This window comes from Tyto alba, unplaced genomic scaffold (assembly GCF_018691265.1).
Source record: "Tyto alba isolate M040663 unplaced genomic scaffold, T.alba_DEE_v4.0 Super-Scaffold_46, whole genome shotgun sequence".
Taxonomy (NCBI): domain Eukaryota; kingdom Metazoa; phylum Chordata; class Aves; order Strigiformes; family Tytonidae; genus Tyto; species Tyto alba.
The window spans coordinates 4,901,366-4,921,938 of NW_024881322.1; the positions used below are offsets into that span (position 1 = coordinate 4,901,366).

The following is a 20,573-nucleotide window of genomic DNA, read 5'->3' on the forward strand; positions in this document are numbered from 1 at the left end:
CTCAGAAGCGGTCTGGCTCAGCATGGATCCTAAAGGAAGCCATGGCAAAGTTAGGGAAGAAAGACAAAAGGTTCAGGTGTGAAGAGCATAGAGCCAACCCCTAAGCAACTGGAGAGCTTGAGTACAAAATAATCGTATTACTCCTCTGGAGACAGAAATACGCAGAAATCAGTCTTTGTAGCTAAAGCTGGTTACTTTATAGCCTCAACATGCTTAAAAAAAATATTTCTATTATTTAAGAGGCCATTATCTGATGAAGGCAGTGGTACCTTAGGAGCCTCACTGAGTGATGCAGAGCTGGACCTGTGTGTTTGCTCCAAAAAATGCCAAAAGACAGGATGTACCTGTATGGGAAGGAAATCCCAAATCCTCACTGGAAGAGTTTAATGGCCAAAAAGAGGAAAGCAAGAAATCTACCATGAAAGAAGGAAAGAACTCTGAGGTTCAAGAAGCACAAAACAAAGTCTTGATGATGTACCCCTTTCTCCCAGTCCTTTTTATTATCTGAACTATAGCTTCACAAATTAGAAACTTTGCTGGTAATGTTTTTGTGTTGTTTTTTTTTTTTGTTTTGTTTTTGTGGTTTTTTTTTGTTGGTTTTTTGTTGTTTTTTTTTTTTTTTTTTTTTTTTCCTGCATAAACCCCCTACTAATGGGTTCTATTTTGTTATTTGCTGTCCTGGGCTGGCCAGGAGCATGCAGGGCAGAGTGCGCAGCACAGCCCCCTGCTTTGGGAACGGAGAAGTGGGGAACACAGGATTGCTGAGGCAGGGAGAAAACTCAGCAGGAAAGGGTTTATGTTCAGGCACAGACCTCCTGCCTTTTTCTTGGAGCTCCAGTGAGCATGGGGAGGGTGGGCGTGGAAGTGGGGGACAATGACACAGACAGGGTTTTATTGCTCTATGTCCACTTCATCTTTGGCCATAGCAGTAGAAACCCTCCTGCCTCACACTTTGAATGCAAGAGCCAGGGTCCCGAGTGCCCTGGGGCAGCTGTCAGTGTTTCAAGAAAGATGAGGACTTTTTTTGGCTTTAGGTCTTGAAATTACATGTGGGCTTCTGAAAGTAAAGCTGCTCATTAACTGTTCATTAATTCCTTTCTAGAAGTAATTTATTATTCTTCCTTTTTTTTTTTTTTTTTTTTTTTTTTTTTCCCTCTCCACTAGACATCTCTTCCTGTGTTTTTGTGGCATGAAGATAACCTGGAGGGATAAATGGAAATTGGGTTTGTGCCCTTATTTCTAGAGTGATTTGGATTGGTAATGTGTTGCTGGAAAAAACAGCCATCCTAGCTGCTAGGCAATTTTAATAATGATTTAGACACTTTTCCCTTGCTTATTGTGGACTTCTTTTCTTAGGTTCTTATTTTCTTTTTCTTAATTTAACATTCAGTTTATACGTATATAATAATTTAATGTAAAGAATATTTAGGTTTCTTCCAATAGTGATTTGTAACACTATTGGAAAATTTAAAAGGAAGAAAAGCAGACTGGTACACTAAAGAACATACAATATCTGCAACATATCTTCTTCATTGCTCTAACCTGTACTCTTCAACATATCAGGTTTGTTTTTCTAACTGAAAGACCTGCAGGAACACCACACCTGCACACCTGATTAGATAAAGCTAAGCAAATCTGAACGTTAATTCAGTAGAATCCTCTGAACTGGTAGACAGCCCCAGCTCAATTAAACAGCTATCGTGATAAGGAGAGACAAACATGCTTCTGAAAAATCTTGTCCTGGCATAAAGCACTCATCAAAATAAAACTACAGCAATAAGGAGATTATTCACAGCATTTCATTTTTCTTTGGCATTTATTTCCTTATTATTACTTGAATCTCTCTTTGTGATGGAAGTGAAGTTTGGCATTTCACACTGATTTAAGAGCTTGCTAATATTTAACTCCCTGTGTCACTGAATGAATATATCCCTGTTAGGCAATTTCACTGTCATCAGCTATAATTGTGCTAAATTAGCATCCATGGTGATGTCTTGGTTAAAAGGTTTTTACTATTCCAGCAATTGCACACAAATAATGTAATCCTGACAGAAAAAAAAAAAAAAAAAAACCAAAAAAACCCAAACCAAAACAAAAAACCTGAGCAATGGCTAAGAGAAGGAATTTGTAGTTTCTCTTCAGAACAGCAGGCAGGGAAGCATCTCCACACCAGCACCTCCTGGGGCAGGGAAGATTCCTTTTCTCAGCTAAGCCAGCAAAATGGTCTTGGTCCCTGGGCATTGCTACTTGGTACAGGTGTTTCTCTAAAAGAGATGAGTGACCACTGCAGACCGAGGTTTGGCAGAATCTTGATTTTCAGCGTGCTCGGCTCTCTTGCTGAGTGGAAATAATCTGCAATGCTGGTGTTTCTCTGGGTTCCTCTGAGCACTGTGCACAAGAACAGTTCGCTGTACAAATTCTTCAAATGATCCTCTTAAGAATTAATGTTGGAAGAAGGCTTTTTTCCTTTTTGAGCTTTTATGCTTAACATTTAATTAGCCCACAGTGTCAAGGCTAACATGATTATTCTGTAGACCAGACGTTTCTCATGAGGAATAAGGCATAATTTAAAACAGTCATTAGGAGTTGCATGGTCTTGAAAATAGAAATTCTTTTCACTTTATCTATAACTTTAGCTAATTGTGCTACAGTATTCCTTCCAATTTAGTGCTCATTTCTGGAGTTACTAGGTAAAATAACAAGCTGACATCTGTACTGTATCATATGCTTGATTACCTGTATGCAGAAAGTGTCCAAAGAACTATTTCAGATAACCAGGTGATTTGATGCTTGAGGGAATTTTCAATGCAATTCATCAGCATCTGAGGACATTAACCTGTTTGCCTAAGAAGGATTTTTGGTTAATTGAGGTTCACAAATTAAGGTTACATAGAATGCAGAGCAATCTTTAGTTCAGCCTGGAAGCCTTGCACTGAAGGGTGTTTTAGAGGATTATTTGAAAAAAATATTTTTCATATCTAATAATTTGCCTCTTAACCATCCTTAATTAGTGGCCATTTGATTATCTTTCAACTCATGTCCAGTAAGCTAAATTGACAGAGGATTATCTTCCTTTTTTATATAAAAGGAAGAGTAAGAGTTGGTCCTTACCTGCATACAGAGAACCTTTGAGTAACAAATCTTTGCTTCCAATAGTGCCGAAGCATGTTAAAGTGTTATTAATTCATATTCATGTGCATACAACAAACAAACATATATTGTGAAACTGTATTGATATAATCTCTTTCACAGCCTGCTTCGGTGAAAGCACCAGCGCTGTGTTAGGCAGGAAGGAAGAATGAATTCCAGAAGGAGGAATCTCCATTAATTATGCCTCTTCCCAGCCTCTGGACATTGAAACCCAGGTACCTGCAACCAAGAACTTCACAGCTGATTTTGACAATTAAGCAAAAAGAGTGATGGACTTTCTCAGGTAACCAGGCAAGATGAGCTGTATTCTCTAGAGAGTAAAGGTTTTTATAGCACAATATTGTCTCCCAGAGATGAGCATTTATGCTACTTTTACTGCATTGTTACAGGAATAGTATTACCATATAGCAAATTGCATTTTCACCAGCAGAACCTACCTCCTACGTACCACACCTTCATTTGCACTTCTTGGCAACTCTTGTGCAGCAGCACGCAGTTCCCTGTGTTGGCCTGGTATACCAGATGGGACGCCTTGGCTTGTGCTTAAGACTAGAAGGCAGGTTTTGTAACACTTTGCTGCACATTTTCATGTGCTGGTAACAGGAGCACGTGATCCCTAATTCCTGAGGTACAGCATCACTCCTACTCCCATGCCAAGCCTTTTCTGAACAGGCTCGGCCAGCTTTGCAACTGCATCAGTCATTTCTCTCTGATACCTATAGGCAGGGACTAGAATAATATTGTCAAACTGCCTTTCAGGTCTTGTGACTAAAGGAGAATCTGCAAATGTGAAAGGCTACTATCATAATATCTTCTATTGCCACAGTATCATATAATGCTAGTTCCTGGGTGCTGGGTTTAACATCCTAGTACCACAACATTTCTATGGACTTTCAGGGCAGTTTTGAGTAAGGTCATTAAAATGGTCTCAGGAGCTAATGACTTTCGATATTTTATTCTTTTATGTTTAGTTTTTAATTATTCCTCATTTAATTCTCTCTGAAAATGAGTGCTCTTTTCCAGCAAAGAATGAAAGAACATGGGTTATACATGGTTTTTATATTCTTATTATAATTTTCTTAAGAAATTGCTGGATGAATGAATCACAGGGACCACATTTTGACCAACAAATTACTCAGTCTACGCAACCAACTACTAGATTGGTCCATGTGTTGCTCATGGAGGTTGTGTAATTCCCATCCCTGAAAGTCTTTGGTTACAGAGCAAACAAACACTGTGAGCGTCCTGGTTTTGGCTGGGATTGAGTTCATTCTTCTTGGTAGCCAGAATAGTGCTGTCCTTTGGATTCAGTATGGGATTTAGTATGGGAAGAATGTTGATAACACCCTGACATTTTCATCAAGGACTCTCCAACTCCCCTGTCCTGCCCACGCGCAGGTGCACAAGAAGCTGGGAGGGAGCACGGCCAGAGCACCAGACCCAAATTGGCCAATGAAATATTCCATATCATGGAACACCACGCTCACTATACAGAGGAGGGGCGGCTGGGAGGGAGGGGGGGCTCTCTCGCTTCCGGGATTGCGATTGCGGGATCTTGGGGTTTCGGGATTGCTGGCTGCATATCAGTTGGTGAGTGGTGAGCAATTACATTGTGCATTACCCGTCTGTACTTTCTTTTATTGTTTTTTTTTTTTTTTTCCAATTTATTAACATTATTAAACTGTTTTTATCTCAACCTACAAGTTTCCCTTCACCCCTCCAATTCCCTCCCCCATCCCCCAGGCGGGGGAGGGTGAGTGGGGGGCTGCGTGGTGTTTGGCTGCCGGCTGGATTTAGGCCATGACAGTGAGGAATAACATACACAGGATTTAGGACAGAGCAATAATCTATGTCAATGTTTCTCAGCCTTTTTTAGCTCGAGGGCAAGCCAAATTTTAAGCAAAGGAAGATATATCTTATTTGGTTTTGTCATAATTGTTTTCTTGTAAAACTAAACATGTGGGCTGAAACGGGATCATTTGGGCTTTAGGTTTTTTACTGTCATTTTTATTCATTTGTTTGTTTATACTAGGCTGTATATTTTGCTAACATTATGGGGTTTTAAATCATTCAATAAATGTGCCATCTAGGATCTGATGAGCCAGTGGTGAAAAGCTGTTGCGAAGCATTCAGCTGGGTAACTTCTACCTGTCCTTTCTATCCATTTGCTTTAGGACTGTTTGATACGTAGGCGTTTGCAAGTGGGTGTTCCCTGGCACCCAACTTGCACCATTCACTCCAGAGCAGTAAGAGGGAGGGTGTGGGAACTGCCCCTGCATTCCTCTGGTCCTTTTACACACACTGCTAAGCTACCAGGGCAAACGGAAACGTTTACTACTGCTGCCTGCAGTCCATTCATCCAAATTTCATTCTTGCCCTGGTCTTTCTTGTAGTAGCTGTGTGTAATGTTTGCAAAAGCGGCAAATTTTGGGGCAAGGGATTTGATTATAATAAATTCTCATTTACTTCTACCCTGTTTTATTTCTGATGAAAGGTCCTGACTGACAAAACAAAGTGTAATCTGTTTAAAGACCAGCCTAGATAGATACTGCTTTACAGCTAATATTTTATGAGGCTTTTGTGAACTCTGAGTCGGTATGAATGTCAGCATGGGAAATATATTTAATCTTTCTGCACAGCTGTTTTTATCAACCGTCTCTTCAACCATTAATAAACAGCTGATAAAGCTCTCTGGGGAACTTGCCATGATGCATACTGAAATTGGTTTGTCCAACCTGTCCCTTCTGTTGCCTAGTGGAAGATTAATGCTTTAAATTGGTCAGAGAGTTTGAGAAGACGCGGGCAAATTCGAGAGTGGTTACACAGGTTGTAAGAGGTCTGACCTTAGCCCACCACCTCATGTGAAATGAGAAGACAACTCATTTCACTGGAAGCAAGACCACTCAGCTTCTCCAGACGGAAACACTGACTCACACCCTGGGGGGCTGCAGGTGAAGTGAGGGAAAAGCACTTCTCACCCGTCTGCAAGCTCTGAAGAGAGGCTCTAAATGGAGTAACTTGGTAAATGCTATTCTGGACTAATGCTTTAAAAAGACTGGACTGAAAACCTCTCAGTAAAATTGATAAGGGCATTTCCATTATTTTTAGTACAAGCAGAATTTCATGCTGAAGAGGGAGGAATGTAATTTCAGAGTGACCTCCCTGATAGTAGAGACCATATGCCCATGATTTACGTAGAAAGTTACGTTTCTACTGCCTGGGATTTTCTGTTTTTCATTTCAGTCAAAATTACTCATGTTTGTTGACAATACTTATTCATGACACTTCCCTCTATAGGATAGTTTGGTTTGCTTTGTTTCCCTGGCAGAAGTGACTCAATGGGACAATTGCACTATTGGATGAATTATATTTAGGGTAAAATGTCTGAATTGTCCTTTGGCTGGAAGAGCGTGTGAGCGTGGCTGATTGTTGTTCATTGTGGCCATTTTAGAACTTGAAAGGTACTGAGGGAGTGCTTCAGTTCTGAAAATACATATGGTTTTGAGTGAAAAAAAGAATGGTATTGTAAGTGAGCTTTTGTGTTTTGTGACCTTGAAAGCGATATCACAAGAGTGACAAATGTTTTCCTGTGAATTTATGGCCATGTTCATAAATGGCATCCTATAGTATCCCAGTGTAAACCCTCAGAAGCCTGACATGACTTTATTGGAAGTGCTCTGGATTTATATCAGAGAAAATTCACTGAAAAGTGTCCTTTGATACCTCCAATTTGAACTTTCCTGCTATTTTATAATTCCATATGGTAGTTTTACTAAGGGGCGTTAATGTTGGCTGTAGAAGCTAAAGCCTTTTTTTTTGCAGCCAAGATGTAACGTGCAGTCCTCTTGTAAAATGTCTGTTTTGCCTTCTAGTGGCCCTACAGCTTTTGGTACAGAGGATCACAGCTGAATCTAAGAATGGAGGTAAGGCTTGCTTTTCGCAGAAAATGCATGTGGTAATCACTCCTCTTACAACTGTACTTCATCTGTGCTACCTGTATGCACGTGCTCATTGCTGCACAAAATACATGAGGTAATTTTGCAGTGGAGAGCAAGTGGCTGAAAGATGGAAGCAAGCACATCCTGTAATTTAATACTAGAGATTTGGAATGATTTGTTTTAAATGCTTAATAACAGATGCAGATCGCAACTTTTTATTAGATCCTTAGAGCACCGCAGGTTTGTTTAATATCACAGCTAGTCCGTGTAACCATTTTGTGGTTACTGACAGGTTGTTTACTGGGAAGTTGTGGAGGCAACCACAAGAATGAGAGTCCAGGTAGCAGGTCTGGGGGGACAAACATGTCTATTCTGTCTATGTCCTACACCATATGTAGGAAATGCTCAAATAGCTCAGTTATCAAACCTTTAATAGTTAAAAGTTAGAATCTAGGCCAGTGGGCAGAAAATCATTTTATATATGGCTATTCTATCATCCATATGCAATGAATCAGTGATGACAAAATCCACTTTGTAGAAGACCAATGTTCGCTTCTTCATAGTGGCCATGACGAGACTGACTGGGTACTGAGACTTAAAGAACCTCTTACCCTTGGGTGAGATTTTGCCTGTATTTCCAGCTGCCTGAGCTTCATGTCTTGTGAGAAGAGAACTCCTTGCAAATGCATCACGTAAATTAGGCACAAATACTCTACCAGAGACACAAAAATGTATATAAAGACTGCTTTCCTTTTCACCAAGAGTGCTTGTTTCTAACCCCACAACCTTCTCCTATCTCACACAGTACATTTATTTTATTTCTATTAATAGGCACTCTGTGCACCCATTTAATCAAGGGGATGAAATAACCCAGTACTGTTGAATCAAATTCTGATATAGTAATGATAAATGCAGTTGTTTCCTATATGCAGGCTTCCCAGGTGGTTAATCGACAGTTTAGGACAACGTTATTTTCTTGCACTGTTAATAATTTTTTGTTAAGTGTGTCGTAATACATTTCTTTACAGAATCCAACATTGTATTGACAGCAGGGAGTACAGTGCACTTTTTGTAAAGTCAGTGTGAAGATTGTTATTTAAAGCAGCATCACAGACTTACGAAGAAGATGGGGACTTAGTTCCCATGAGGTGGTAAGGGAAAATGCATTGAGTCAACAGAGCAGGAAGTTAGCTTCCTGCGCTCTGGAATGGAGAAATATGAGAAGCAAAAGGGAGCAGTAGTAAATCACGGGATAAGGGCATGACGTTATTTCATGGGATGCTCTGGAAAAACACATGGAAGAATAGTATTAAGTCTTATAAATGCACTGTAAGCATCTGTAGGGTGATTGAGTGACCTGTGTGCTGAAAATGGGCTTTAAATAGGAAAACGGGGGGGGGAGGGAAGAGAGGGGTGAGATGCCCTGTTAACTCCAGTAGTGACACCACTAACTCCACTAAAAACCCTATCTTGAAATTATATCCTGAGAGCATGAAATGTAACTCTGTTCTCCCACTCAAAAATCATAGCAGCTCAAGAGCATTCAATAAGTGGATTGTTCTGTGTCCAGGAAGCCCTTGAGGTGACTCTTGCAAGGAAAACCCTGAAATGGAGGCATGGGGGAAATGGAATCTTCCTGTTTCATCACTGTTTTAAAGCCAGCAGAGCACCACTGGCATCAGCTTTCTGCACCAGATGGGGAAGTGGGTATCTTCTCTTACAAGGTAAGTTGCTTTTCGAGAGCAGCAGCAGCCTGAAGCTGCTTGGAGCAACTTGAGATAGGCTGGAAGTGCGCTGTATGGGATGCCTTAAGTTGGGCCCTATGGCATATACACCCAGCTAGCTTCGGCAACAAGCGCTCAAGAGCGCTGTTTGAAAACCACTCCTTCAACTGAATGCATGTAATGCCAACAAAAAATATTAAAGGATGGAGCAAGTTTTCATGCATTTCAAAAGGCAATGCCACAGAGGCATAACAGCGCAGTATCCTAATCCCCAGCGTGCACGTTCCCACTGCAGAGATATGGGGAAAAGCCCCTGTGTTTGATACTAGCAGTGAAAGATGTCATCCTGCTGATGTCCGTATCTGTCCTAGTTTTGCAATGTTACTTCTCAAATTTTCTCCATAATCCATAGAGCTAGCGAGCATTTCCCAATTACATGCTGTGCTGAATAACCTAAATACAGTATTTGTATGGTAATTTTCTTCTCTGACTGACAAATTGTGTACTGTTTCTCTATCATGAAAACTCAACCAAGTCTGGAAACAGCATTTGTGTATATTTGGTGGATCATATTTATCATAACGGGGAGAAAGCCAAGAGAAGGCCTTCTCCATAGAAATGCAAGGTTACAGTGGGAACGCGGAGTCTTCGCTCAGTGATAAATGGCACTGAAGCTGTGCTTGCTCTGCTTGTTTAGTCTCTGGAGGTATCTCTATGCAGTAAAATTTTTACTAACATGTCCTTTGCTTTCCTCTTTAATCTGCTCAACATTTTGAGTACCAGATTTGACAAACCCCAAATACATTGTATCATTTATTCCCAGGATTCCTTTTACTAGTATCTCTAAGCCTGAAATGTTATATTTGCATGTGAACACAGTAGTAACAAATCATTCAAAGCAACTGATACTTTTATAGCTATACCAGATCAAGGTCTGTTTTCAGTTACCCATAAGAATTCAGCAGTAATTTAGCTACATATATATATATAGCTTTTTGATTTTTAGAGTGATTTATAAAGCAATTTGACAGATGGATGAAAGCTAAGAAGTGGAGCTCATTACTATAGGATGCTGTGGGCACCAGCAGTTTATATGGGGTCTTAGAGGAATTAGACAAATTCATGCATGAAAAAATTCATCTGGACTGTTACTCCTAAAGACACCGCTTCTGGTGCAGGAAACCCTTGACCTGCAGGTTGCTGGAAGCTGATGAAAGTACCTTGGGGAAGCAACACTATGTGCCTGCTCTGCTCTTAGTTGAATATTTGTGCATCTGCTAGAAGCCTTCTCAGGAAGCAGCTCTCAATGGACACGTACTCTGACCAGGTACGGCTGCTCTTATGAATTGTGTAAGGCAAATGGTGGGACCTACAAAGAAAACTCCCAGAACTGTAACTTGTGATACAAGAACGTGACAACACTCCTCCTGTTTAGCAGAAATGGGTGAGGACAGTCACCTTGTATCAGGGTCCTGAGGGGACCCCCCACCCCTTCTAGGGGTTTGGCTGCCTGGGCTCAGGACCAGTCTAGTGCCCTGTGGTGCAGCTGGTGGTCTTTGGGAGAGCTGGGAGGACTCAGTGAGGTCCCTCCCCACCTCCTGTTCACCCAGGATCTGTTTTTAAGCTCAGGCTCTGGCTCTTTGGGTCCCAACCAATGTACATTGCTGCCACATCACGGCCATGCCCATGCTTGGCTGCGGACCCAGCACACACTGACCCTGACCCATGAACTAGCTTCCCAGCCTGATCCCAGACCTGCCTCATCACCCATGGACTTGCCTGATGACCTGGGCTCCAGGCTGGGCCTGGCTGCCCCCTTCTAGCCTGCCCTGCTCCCTCCATGAGGGCAGCAGGATGGACCCTGGCTGGTGAGGCCATGCCCTACTGTCCCGCAGATCCCCCGTGGCTCACAGCCACCTATGTCTTAGCTTTATATCTCACTCCTTTGCTGTGCCACACCAAGATCTGTAGCCCACTCTGGAATCTGATATGCCATGAGCAGGTCAGTGACCCAATCTGCGGTCCACTGAGCATGGAGTAGGTGATGAAAGGTTGGTGTTTTGTGCACCTATGTCTTTTGTGTACCTTTAGCTGTAGGGCACAGGCACACACCCCAGCTGTCACCCCCCCCCATAACATTGCCTGCTTGCCTCTCTGCTATGTGAATCTAGCACATGTGGTCCCACACACTGGGAGGAAAAGTGATAGGTCTGACATTATGCTTGATCATGCAGCACCATGGACCTTAGAATTCAGTTACATCTTCACAGAGATTCTCTTACAAGGATTTATAATGTTGGAGGTTACTATGCCAAACACAAAGGTTAAGGGTGTGTATGGACATGGCTGCTCAATGAACTCCAGAAACGATGGGAAAGCGAGTAAGACATGTCTTGCTGGGGGTCTGTAGAAGTTTGCCAGGGGGTTCTTTTGACTTCAAATGGGAGAAGATAGATAAAATGGCCTGGGCTAAAACATGGCTTATTGCACACTTGAAGCCATAAATGAGGATAATGAAGATCATTCCAGCTACCAACAGATTGTCTATCAACATAGGCACTGTTCAGAGTTGAGAGAAGTTAATAACACAACATACTCTGCAATTGGAATCAGTTAATTTAATTTGCTTCATGAGACAGAAAATCAGTGGCAGGTTTCCTCTTCCTGCCTTCCTTCCTTGAGAATTCAGTGTCAAAGGAAGCTAGTGTCAAACAGCACTGATGAATGATTATTTGTGTGCACAAAACACATAATTCAAGTTTCATTACCCTTTCCTGTCAACAAGTTTCAGTGCTGATGGGGAAAGATCATTTCTTTGTTACCTTCCGCCTCTGCTAGAATTGAACCATGTCTAGGCTCAGGATGAGAAAGTACATATAGCAAATCATTTAGACAAACTGCTTCCCTCAGTAAAGCATCAACTAATATTAACAAAACTTTTAAACATTTAATATTGCATCTGCTCTGTAATTTGGTTCACTGTAACTTTTTTTTTTTTTTAATCACAAAAAAATCCATTAATTCATCTCTTCAATATGCCGCAGTTCTGTTTCACCCTCTTTATAACTGTGATGCATTTTTCTCTTCCACTCAAAAATTTGGAGCACTTTGCCTGCCTGCTCATATTTCCACCTTACTGGGCCTAACCTCAGAACCTCGCTCTTTTCCTCTCTGGTTAACTAATTTATGTTTCATCCCCTTCCTTTTTCTAAAGGGTAGGTTGGGGTTTTTCCTTATAAGTCATCACATGTTGATTCATTTCTATTTTTGCTAATTCTATTTGTATTTCCTTTTGCATCTATATCCTCCCCTCATGTTTTGGGTCAAAAGCATTATGAATAAATTAACAGCTCTTTCCCTGTCTGCCAGGATAACTGCTTATTGAAGTCTGTTTTCTAATTCCTTAGAGTTGATGAGGGACTTATACCCTGAAGCATATAGTTTGATAACCCAGCCTGTACCCTTTCTAATGAATGTTTCCATTGTATGCTTACTTGTCAAATCTTCTTTTGAATCTGAGTAACATTTGACCTCTGAGATGACCTGCGGCAAAAAATTTCCACATTTTAATCATTTCCTATTTTATTCAAAAGAAGATCTAAAAAAAAGACTTACTTCCTGCATTTCAGATGTGCTGTGGCTTGGTTCTTCCTCTGTGTAGGGTAAATGCAAATAAGAGCTCAGCACTTCTTTGCTGCACCTTGTTCTTCTGTACTGTCTTTTATTTCCATCTGTGTCTGTCTCCTGCCTGCTCTAAACAGCTTGCATCTTTTCAATCCTTCTTCATATAAAAGCTTTTGTATGACTATTCATGACCATTGTCTGTCTCATGTCTTTGCATTTCTGCAGCTGTTTTTTGTGAGATGGTGATATATCTGGCTAAGGGTGCTCCCAGTTAGACACATCCTTAGTTTCTAAAATAGAAAATAATACTGCCTCATCTCATTCTCTAGGCGTACTTTTTTGATCATCCGTTCATAACATGAGCAATACTTTCTCCTTGATGTCTTTAAAGTGGCTGTATATCCTCTGCACTGGAGATCCAGGCTATCCAAAACTGACAGCTAATTCAATCCTAAAATAATTTTTAGAGTGTGTATAAAGCAGAAAGAACAGATTGACATGCAGCTACTAGGAAAAGTGTCCTTTGAAATATAAACAGATAAAGCCTAAACCAGACGCAATTTTCCAGAATCCATTTTCTGAGTGTCTTTTTACTTTCAAATACTATTCTTCAAGTCAGGCATTTGCCAATTTACTACATGAAATTCAGAGCCTGTTAGCCAAACTTTTATTCTAAACTATCATGCTGATTTTTCCCTTTAGTTATATGTAGGATTCTGACACATTTTATCTGATCAACAGAGAGAGGAGCTGGCCTGGAAGGTAGACCTTTTAAAAATGGAGTCTCTTAGAAAGTAGGGTATGTGTTTTTTCAGTAGATGCTAAGCAGCTGAACTATTAATTGCACCTGGAGTTTCAGGTGCTCAGCACTTGGTCCTTACTCTCCAGCAGCTTGCAAATTACAGATCTGCTTTCAATTAGGTCCTTTATACCCTGTCACTGGCAAGATTCACATTCTCCACTCCAGGATAAGTCACATTTCATGCACTCATGATATCGCCTCTCTTTGCTTCCTTACTTCACCAGCTTTGAGATCTTCACAAAGACAAGAGGAAAAAAATCTAGAATTACCTAGCAGTACTCTCCTAAACCGTAGACTAGGCTAGGGCTCGTTAAGTGAGAGGAAGGGGCCCCAAGGTTAGCCCTTACAAAGCCGGTGTTGTAGCCCCCTTCCTTTCTTTTGTAGTGTGTAGCAGTCTTATCAAGGGACATGTTCCTAGGGGGACATTGGGAAGAGCTTCGGAAAAGGAAAAGAAGAATTACAGGCCATGGGGAGATGGAAAAAAAGGTTAGTTATTTTTGGTTCTCAGTTATTGAATTATCTTGAGAAGGGTAACTACATTTAGAAAGAGAGAAGTTTTACATAGGTATAAAGTCACAAGGAAACATAGCAGAGTATATTGCGTAACAAGTTCGTTGAGCGAAGTTGTGTAGCTAGGAGGTGTTGCTTCCACTTTAGTGAAGTGTCTCCTTAATTTGAAGAAGAAAGTTGTATGTTAAATCTGGCAGAAGGCATGTTGAATTTCCCTGTTATCTTTCCCTACCTTTATGTGAGAAATAATTTGAAATGTTAGTGCCAAGAGTTTAAGGGTGAGTTGGTAGAATCAGACTCAGATTGTGAAAGACATTCCTCTTGTTTAGGTATGAAGAAGAGGAAGGTATCTCAAAAGCAAGCAGTGCTTCTGGATTTTATTGTAACCCTTCTGATAAGATTTAAAAAAAAAAAAAAAAAAAAAAATTAGAATTCTAAAGCCTCTTACAGGGTTCCTAACAAGAATGACTCTCTTATCCCTAAGTACATCTGCAAAACTAGTCCTTGATGTCCAGTACACAATTTTTGTAAAGCTTGCACTTAAATAAGAGAAGGTTTTCTCAATAATCTGACCTTGTATGTCTCTGATTAGGTCTGAAATAAGTGCACCCATTAAAGACCAGGACTGTACTGCAAGTGTTCTCCACCTGAGGCAAACCTCCTGTGAAAGTGCCTTTGCATACGACTTTTCTGAGTAAGAGATGGAAAACATTCAGGTGAGTCCTCATCAGAACTGGAAGGGTTGTGTGTCTGAGGAAAGGCCCCCTTTGTTGCAATACTTCTTCCCCTCTCTCAGGCATTTTCCACTGGCTAGGAGCTTAGTGGGTTTTCGGCTAGGCTACCTGATTTCCTGTGTTTGAAGGCAAATCTGAGGATAGTTACTGCACAACAACTCTATGGGAAGATTAATTGTGTTAGGCAGACGAGACTGTGGGAATCTAATGTGTTGGACCTTGGATGAGAGAGTTAGAGGTGAGAAGCAGCTCAGCTGGCTGCCAGGTTCACAAGCAGTGGACTTCAGCCTGGCCTTTCTAGCCCTACTGCTCTGTCAAGCACCTTAAACTAACCCCCAGTCTGTCAGTACAGTGAGGAAGATGTTTTCATGCTCCTTTGAGACATGTGGGAATAATTAGTTGATCTTTTCTATTAAAAGTTAATAGTCCACAGTATATTATGTACTTAGTAGACAAATAAAACACAGTGGATTTCTGTTATCTAACTCTACCATGGATTCTTGTTGCTATGTGTGGGAAGCTCCTTCAGGAAGAATTCAGTAAGGTAAAAAAGCCTTTATCTGCTTCATAATCCTGTCATATGAATATAGAATTGCCTGGGCTACGATTTCAGAATAATTAACAATGAAACACCACTGATGAGGGAGCTATCAAATGGGATATCTCTGCATCAGTATTGGGTTCGGCATTAATTAATGAAAACATTAATTAAGGTTTCTATTAAACAATCTGGAAGACAAAATGAAGCATGCATTGATCAAGTTTGTAGAGGCCAGGCTGTAGCTACAGAACGAGTGATCAAGAGATTTTTAGAGTAAGAGGCAAATTTTAAATAGGGTGAGATTCTAATTTAGATAAACGTTAAACAATGCACTAGAGGGTGACACTTTACAAAATAGAAGGCTGCTGATTAGAGATCAGTAATGCAGAGAAGAACTTGGGAGAGTGGGTAACAAATGGGGCACAAATCCCAATACCATGGAGCTTTAAAAAGACAAATAGCTTTCCTGGCTGTGCAGAAAGTAAAAGGGAGGTCATTTGTAGGACAGTGGCCATAAGGATATCTATTCTGTGTTTCTAGCGTGGCAATGCAAGTGTGAAGCTTCAACCTGTTATCCATGTGAAATAAACTCTTTAATTGTGACCTCAAGGTTGGATGGTAAAGGAATAAAGTCCCTGAAAGTGATGCAGAGCTGATAAATACGTGTATGCTGCCTCCGAGAGGCACATGAGCACACTGTGCTCCACCGACAGCCCACCTCTCAGCCACGTGGAACCTAATCAGGCACCCTGCCTGTGATCCATTGGTGCTAACTTCTGATGCATTCCTGTACGTGGCAAAATGCGATGGGAGGGAGCTGCTTTGGTCATGGAAAATGTAGCAGGACATAAGTGTAGAAGCCTCAGCCTCTGTCTACCATCTTCTCAACCTATTCTTATCAGCTACGAAATTGAATTGGCAGAGTCTTTTGACTGGTGGGGAAGGCTGGTAAACACAGCTAGTGTAACCAAGGAAAGAAGTTTTGAGAAATGGGTGCTGCTTTTGAGCCTTTTTTTAGAGCTGTTGTCTTTCTTTTCTAAGAATGACATCATCTAGACTGAGGCCCTGGCAAAGCAGGTACTGTTGCAGGCAGTTGCTTCTCATGACTTGGTACTCTTGGCAAATGAGATGACCCTAGGAAGAAAAGGGGGAAGCAAACTGCTTCATGCATGTGTGGGAGAGGTAGAAAAATATCTCAAAATACTTCAATGTCTAGGAGGAGTTATAGACCAGTTATCTGGTCAAACAGTTCCAAGTAAGCTATTTGCAAGGAAACTTGTAGTGTATATATATTTACTTGTGTATCTGTGTGAATGCCTCTACACATGAGTATTATATTATGCTTGAGAAGCATTATGAAAACTCAGGTAAATTCTTTCTTGCAATTAAATCATCTTTGTGGCTCTTTGCTGGACTTGCTCCAGTATACCCATGTCTTCCTTGTATTGGGGAGCCTGTAATGGGAAACAGAGCTAAAAATATCCTATTTCCCTAAAATCTTAGAAAAATCTAAATTAGTGATGCACATTGAAGATGGAGTTTGCATCGTTCAAAATAAAAAAAGGAATTGGATCAAGTTTTAACTAGAATTGAACTGGTCTATCCTGCTCACAAGAACAGGAAATTAAATTAGTTGAAAATCTTATACTAACAGCTATGCTGGAATTACAGTTATTTATCAAAGCAACAAGGTGGGGGAAGATGGGGAAAGAAGCAAATTCTTACCGTGACAGTACACAAACCCAAAATGCAGTACTTTCTTTATGCATACAGGATATGCTTAAAGGATCCAAAAGGCATGGCTTCATTGGGATAAAGAAGTCTTGGCCCAAGGAACTCTGAAATGAAAGGTTTTGGAAGATGAAGGTCCCTGGCTGAGACACCAGGATGATAGGAGAAGACAATAAAACAGCTCATGATGAGCAAGAGTTCCATCTTGCTACCTGCCCAGCTACTAGCTGCTTGCACGGAGTAGTAGGACAAAGTCTATATTTGTTGATCAGCTCTTTATTACACGTGTTTTTAGGGTGGGGGCATTGTGCATATGCATCTATATAGCTATACACATATACCTATATATACCTCTATATTTTTTTCACTTAATGAAAAGAGAATTATTTACTACTTTTACAACAGGATCTGGATGATGTTTGTGGATTTTGGCTGCTAGTGATATATTTTATTACTATCATTAAAGATTTTTATAATACAGGGCAGGGGTTGTCTAAGTGCTGTGTGGGAGCTGCTAAATCCACCTTGACTGATACCACATGCATTAGGTGAACAAATAGGTTAATGCTATTCTTGTTGATACTGGATAGTTGCCACGCCAGAGCTGAGGGGTTTAGTCTCTGTTTGCTGTTTTCTGAACACATAATGGATCATTATTTTAGTATATATTGGGTTCTTTCCTAGGTAAAGCAAAAGTGTTTAAATTCCTTTATTTTTCTTTTAAATGTATCGTGGCATGAGAAGCCAGGGGATTTCTTTCATAGAAACACGGGGCACAACAAGAAGAAACTGTTCTTTCAGGTGTCAGAATGTCTGTTTGGAAATTTCTGTCACATTATTTTGAATCAGAGAAAAGAGAATTTTTCGCTAAAACTCTTAAACTAAAACATTCTGACAGCTGATGTGGTATGTTGAAAGCTTGTCTTTGCTTTCCTTGGCTTGTTACTGACTTTCTTAAAGGGGGGCAGAGGGGTGGAGAACCTTAGTGATATCTACCACTGACTTTTGTTTGTGCAAGTTTTCTAATTAAGGAAGCCAGTTTAATACTTCACTATTTCACCTCTGTTTCAGTAAGGAATTTAAGGGGCTATTAAAGAAAATGTAGAATTCTGATACTGGCCAAGTTACGTAGCAACCAGGCAATGTCCTCCTACCCTTTCGAGGCTCCAGCCATCTCGATTACCAGAGATGTCTCCCTTTGTGCTCAGCACGTACCCGTATGCCCCGTATGAGAGATGGGTGCGCGCGGGGCTGCTGAAGCACCGATGTTAGGCCGGCCTGCAACAAGCCTACTGACACCTGGTCCATTCCTCTGGAAGAGCTTGCTCATGCGCTTCAGAACTTTGCCAAGAAGCATCTTCAGCCTCGTATGGTTTATGCCATACATCGAAAACCATAATACTGTGATCTTAGATGAAAGTCAGAGGTTATAGAAAACAACTATGTCCTAGTATTTGTCCATTTTAAAGGAGCCATTATAGCAGAGTGGAGCTCAGTGCTCTTACCTGCTTGAATCTTCTATGTCTGTGGCTTTTGTCTTCAGTTTTACTATCTTTGTCGTTCTGCTTATGGTGATCCTGGCTTTGCAGAGTGTTTGCAATTAAAATTCTCATGCTATGATGTGTCATTGATCTTCATAACATTCCCCTGCCTTCACAGCAACAAGTGTACTTGGCAATTTCCAGTGCTGACAACTCGCTTTCTTTCTCTGCTGTTCAGGTGGTCAGAGCCACACAAGTGCCAACAAATTTGATAAAGCACAGAGGCAGTGTTTCTGACTCAGCAGGGCTTCGTACCAAAGTGAGGGCAGGAGAGGTATTGTGCCAAGTGCCCAAAATTGGCTGGCATCACTGGATGGAAAGTGAAGTGAAACTGGAAGATCACCTTGTAAGCAGGCCTGGTGCCATCCAAACAGATGGGCTGAAGTATAAGCAGCCAAACGGTCATTTAGGAACACAAAATGGATTTGTTGAAGTCAGGTTTCCAGGCATGAAATGTCAGAATGGTTGCCTATGTCAAGCCTCCAGACCTGAAGGGAAGGATATGTGCGAGTAGTGTGGGATAAGCTAATGCTGAAAACAGACATGAAAATCTGTCTTGGATCCTTTCCTGGATCCATCGAAAGATTTTTTTTTTCATAGCTGTGAGTCCTAGAAGGGATGAGTGGGAGAAGAGTCCTGCAAAGCAGTATTATTTCCCTACCACATGGATCACTTTCCATAAACTGCTGACAAGGTAAAGAAATTTTCTTCTGCCTCCCACAGATGTTGATGTGCAGGAGGCCCGTAACATTGCTCTGGCTGGTTAGTCTTTGGCAGCTGTATATAGCTCCAGGATAAATTCTGTAGTATTACCCAAGCTCTAAATAATTGATTATAGAAATACACCTCAGTAAAGACCTACAAGACTTTGAGTTACTCTCCAATGGCTGTGGAGTTGCAGCGAGGACTGAATTGCCTCGCTATAATAAGAACCCAGCTCCTCTCTGGGACATTTCTGCTTAAAAGATCAACAACAACAAAGGGGAAGAAAAAAACGAACCCAAACTTACATAAATTTAAAACTCAAGAAATTAAGATGATAAATGATGGAAATGTGCTTTGCTGCTTTTCCATCCATTACAAAAGCCAGGCAAACACTTAGTACCTGTCTGCTGATCAAAGGTGCAAAGTAGAGAAGGGCTCACAGAAAATGTTATGACTTGAAAGGAAATTAGTTTTCAGGTAAGATTCAAGGCAAAGGCTCCAATTGCAAGCTAAGCTTTATCTGAGCTTACATTGTTATGCCCTGTAACTGGTGCCTTGCAGTTCCAGTGTAGAAAGTCGAGAATAAAAGCAAGCATTAGTCTGGCTGAAATCCACGTAACAGGATTGTGTGCGAAACAAAAGTGAAATCAGACTGCAGTCAGTGAAATACAGCTTGAGGAGGAAGGCGGAATGTGCTAGAAACAGCAATTTTCTAACCTCTTTACTGCAGCTGAACCAGCTTAAAGAGGCATTAGGATTTATTCTTTCTAGTGAGAGGGGTAGGAAAAATCAGAACCTAGTTACTGTTGTTTGATTTTTGCAGCAGAATATTCTTACCAGAAGCAGGGCTGTTAGAGAATGCTGTCAGGAAAATTATTTGCATTTGGTAGAACTGCCCCTCAGTTCTTCCGGCGCACACTGCCCTTGTGGCACTTTAACACTGGTCATTTGTTGTAGGCTCTGCATTTGATGTTTTGATTTTTACCAGTTGTTCTGCAGAAAAGGATTGTGCAACAGTGGAGGACTACTGATCTTTGGGAAGAGGCAGACAACATGCATTCAGATCTCAAACTCCAGATGGGGAAGGCTCTTTAATTGTGTAGTAAAGAAATTGCTTAAATTATGGATAATCTACTGCATAAGTCTGTTTTCTCCTATTTCGTAAAGCTTCCTATCCATGCAATTTGGAAACTTGTATCAGCAGTGAAAGACAAGAGGATTCAAGAAAAGGTAAAAGCAAACTTAAAAAACCAAAAACCTTCAACTGTAACCTTGTGGGTGACTTACCTGTATCTTAAATAGAGAGGATCAGAAGTTTGGCTGGACTGTTTTCTAAATGTCAGTATCTGGGAGTAATGACTATGTTTAAGTTTGAGAGCTCTGTGACTTTGAGAAAGCTTGCCCTGAGAACAAATAATTTTTGATTCTGAAGAAATTACTGGACACTTAAAGCAATTGGGGTCTGAGACCATTAAGCTTTAAGTAGTCATTATCTATCTGAGGATCACAAAAATCTGTATTTCATTGCTGTTGTGAGCTGTTTTCAGTGTAATTCCAGTTCATCTTGAATCAC

General features: G+C 40.8%; 1 protein-coding gene and 1 long non-coding RNA gene across 2 annotated transcripts in view; both read left to right on the forward strand.

The window, feature by feature from the left end:
- The first annotated feature begins 8,564 nt into the window (after positions 1-8,564).
- LOC116961170 lies at positions 8,565-14,539 on the forward strand. Its single transcript, XR_004406860.2, has 4 exons — positions 8,565-8,812; positions 9,991-10,139; positions 13,623-13,724; positions 14,341-14,539. It is a non-coding gene; the product is annotated as an uncharacterized LOC116961170 (long non-coding RNA).
- A 5,301-nt stretch (positions 14,540-19,840) lies between these two features.
- Positions 19,841-20,573, forward strand: part of ATP2C1 (ATPase secretory pathway Ca2+ transporting 1) — a 65,400-nt gene continuing 64,667 nt past the window's right edge. Inside the window, exon 1 of the mRNA XM_032991274.2 lies at positions 19,841-20,230. Coding sequence (XP_032847165.1) covers positions 20,123-20,230 — 108 coding nt within the window. The 5' untranslated portion in view covers positions 19,841-20,122. The remainder of the gene's footprint in view (positions 20,231-20,573) is intronic.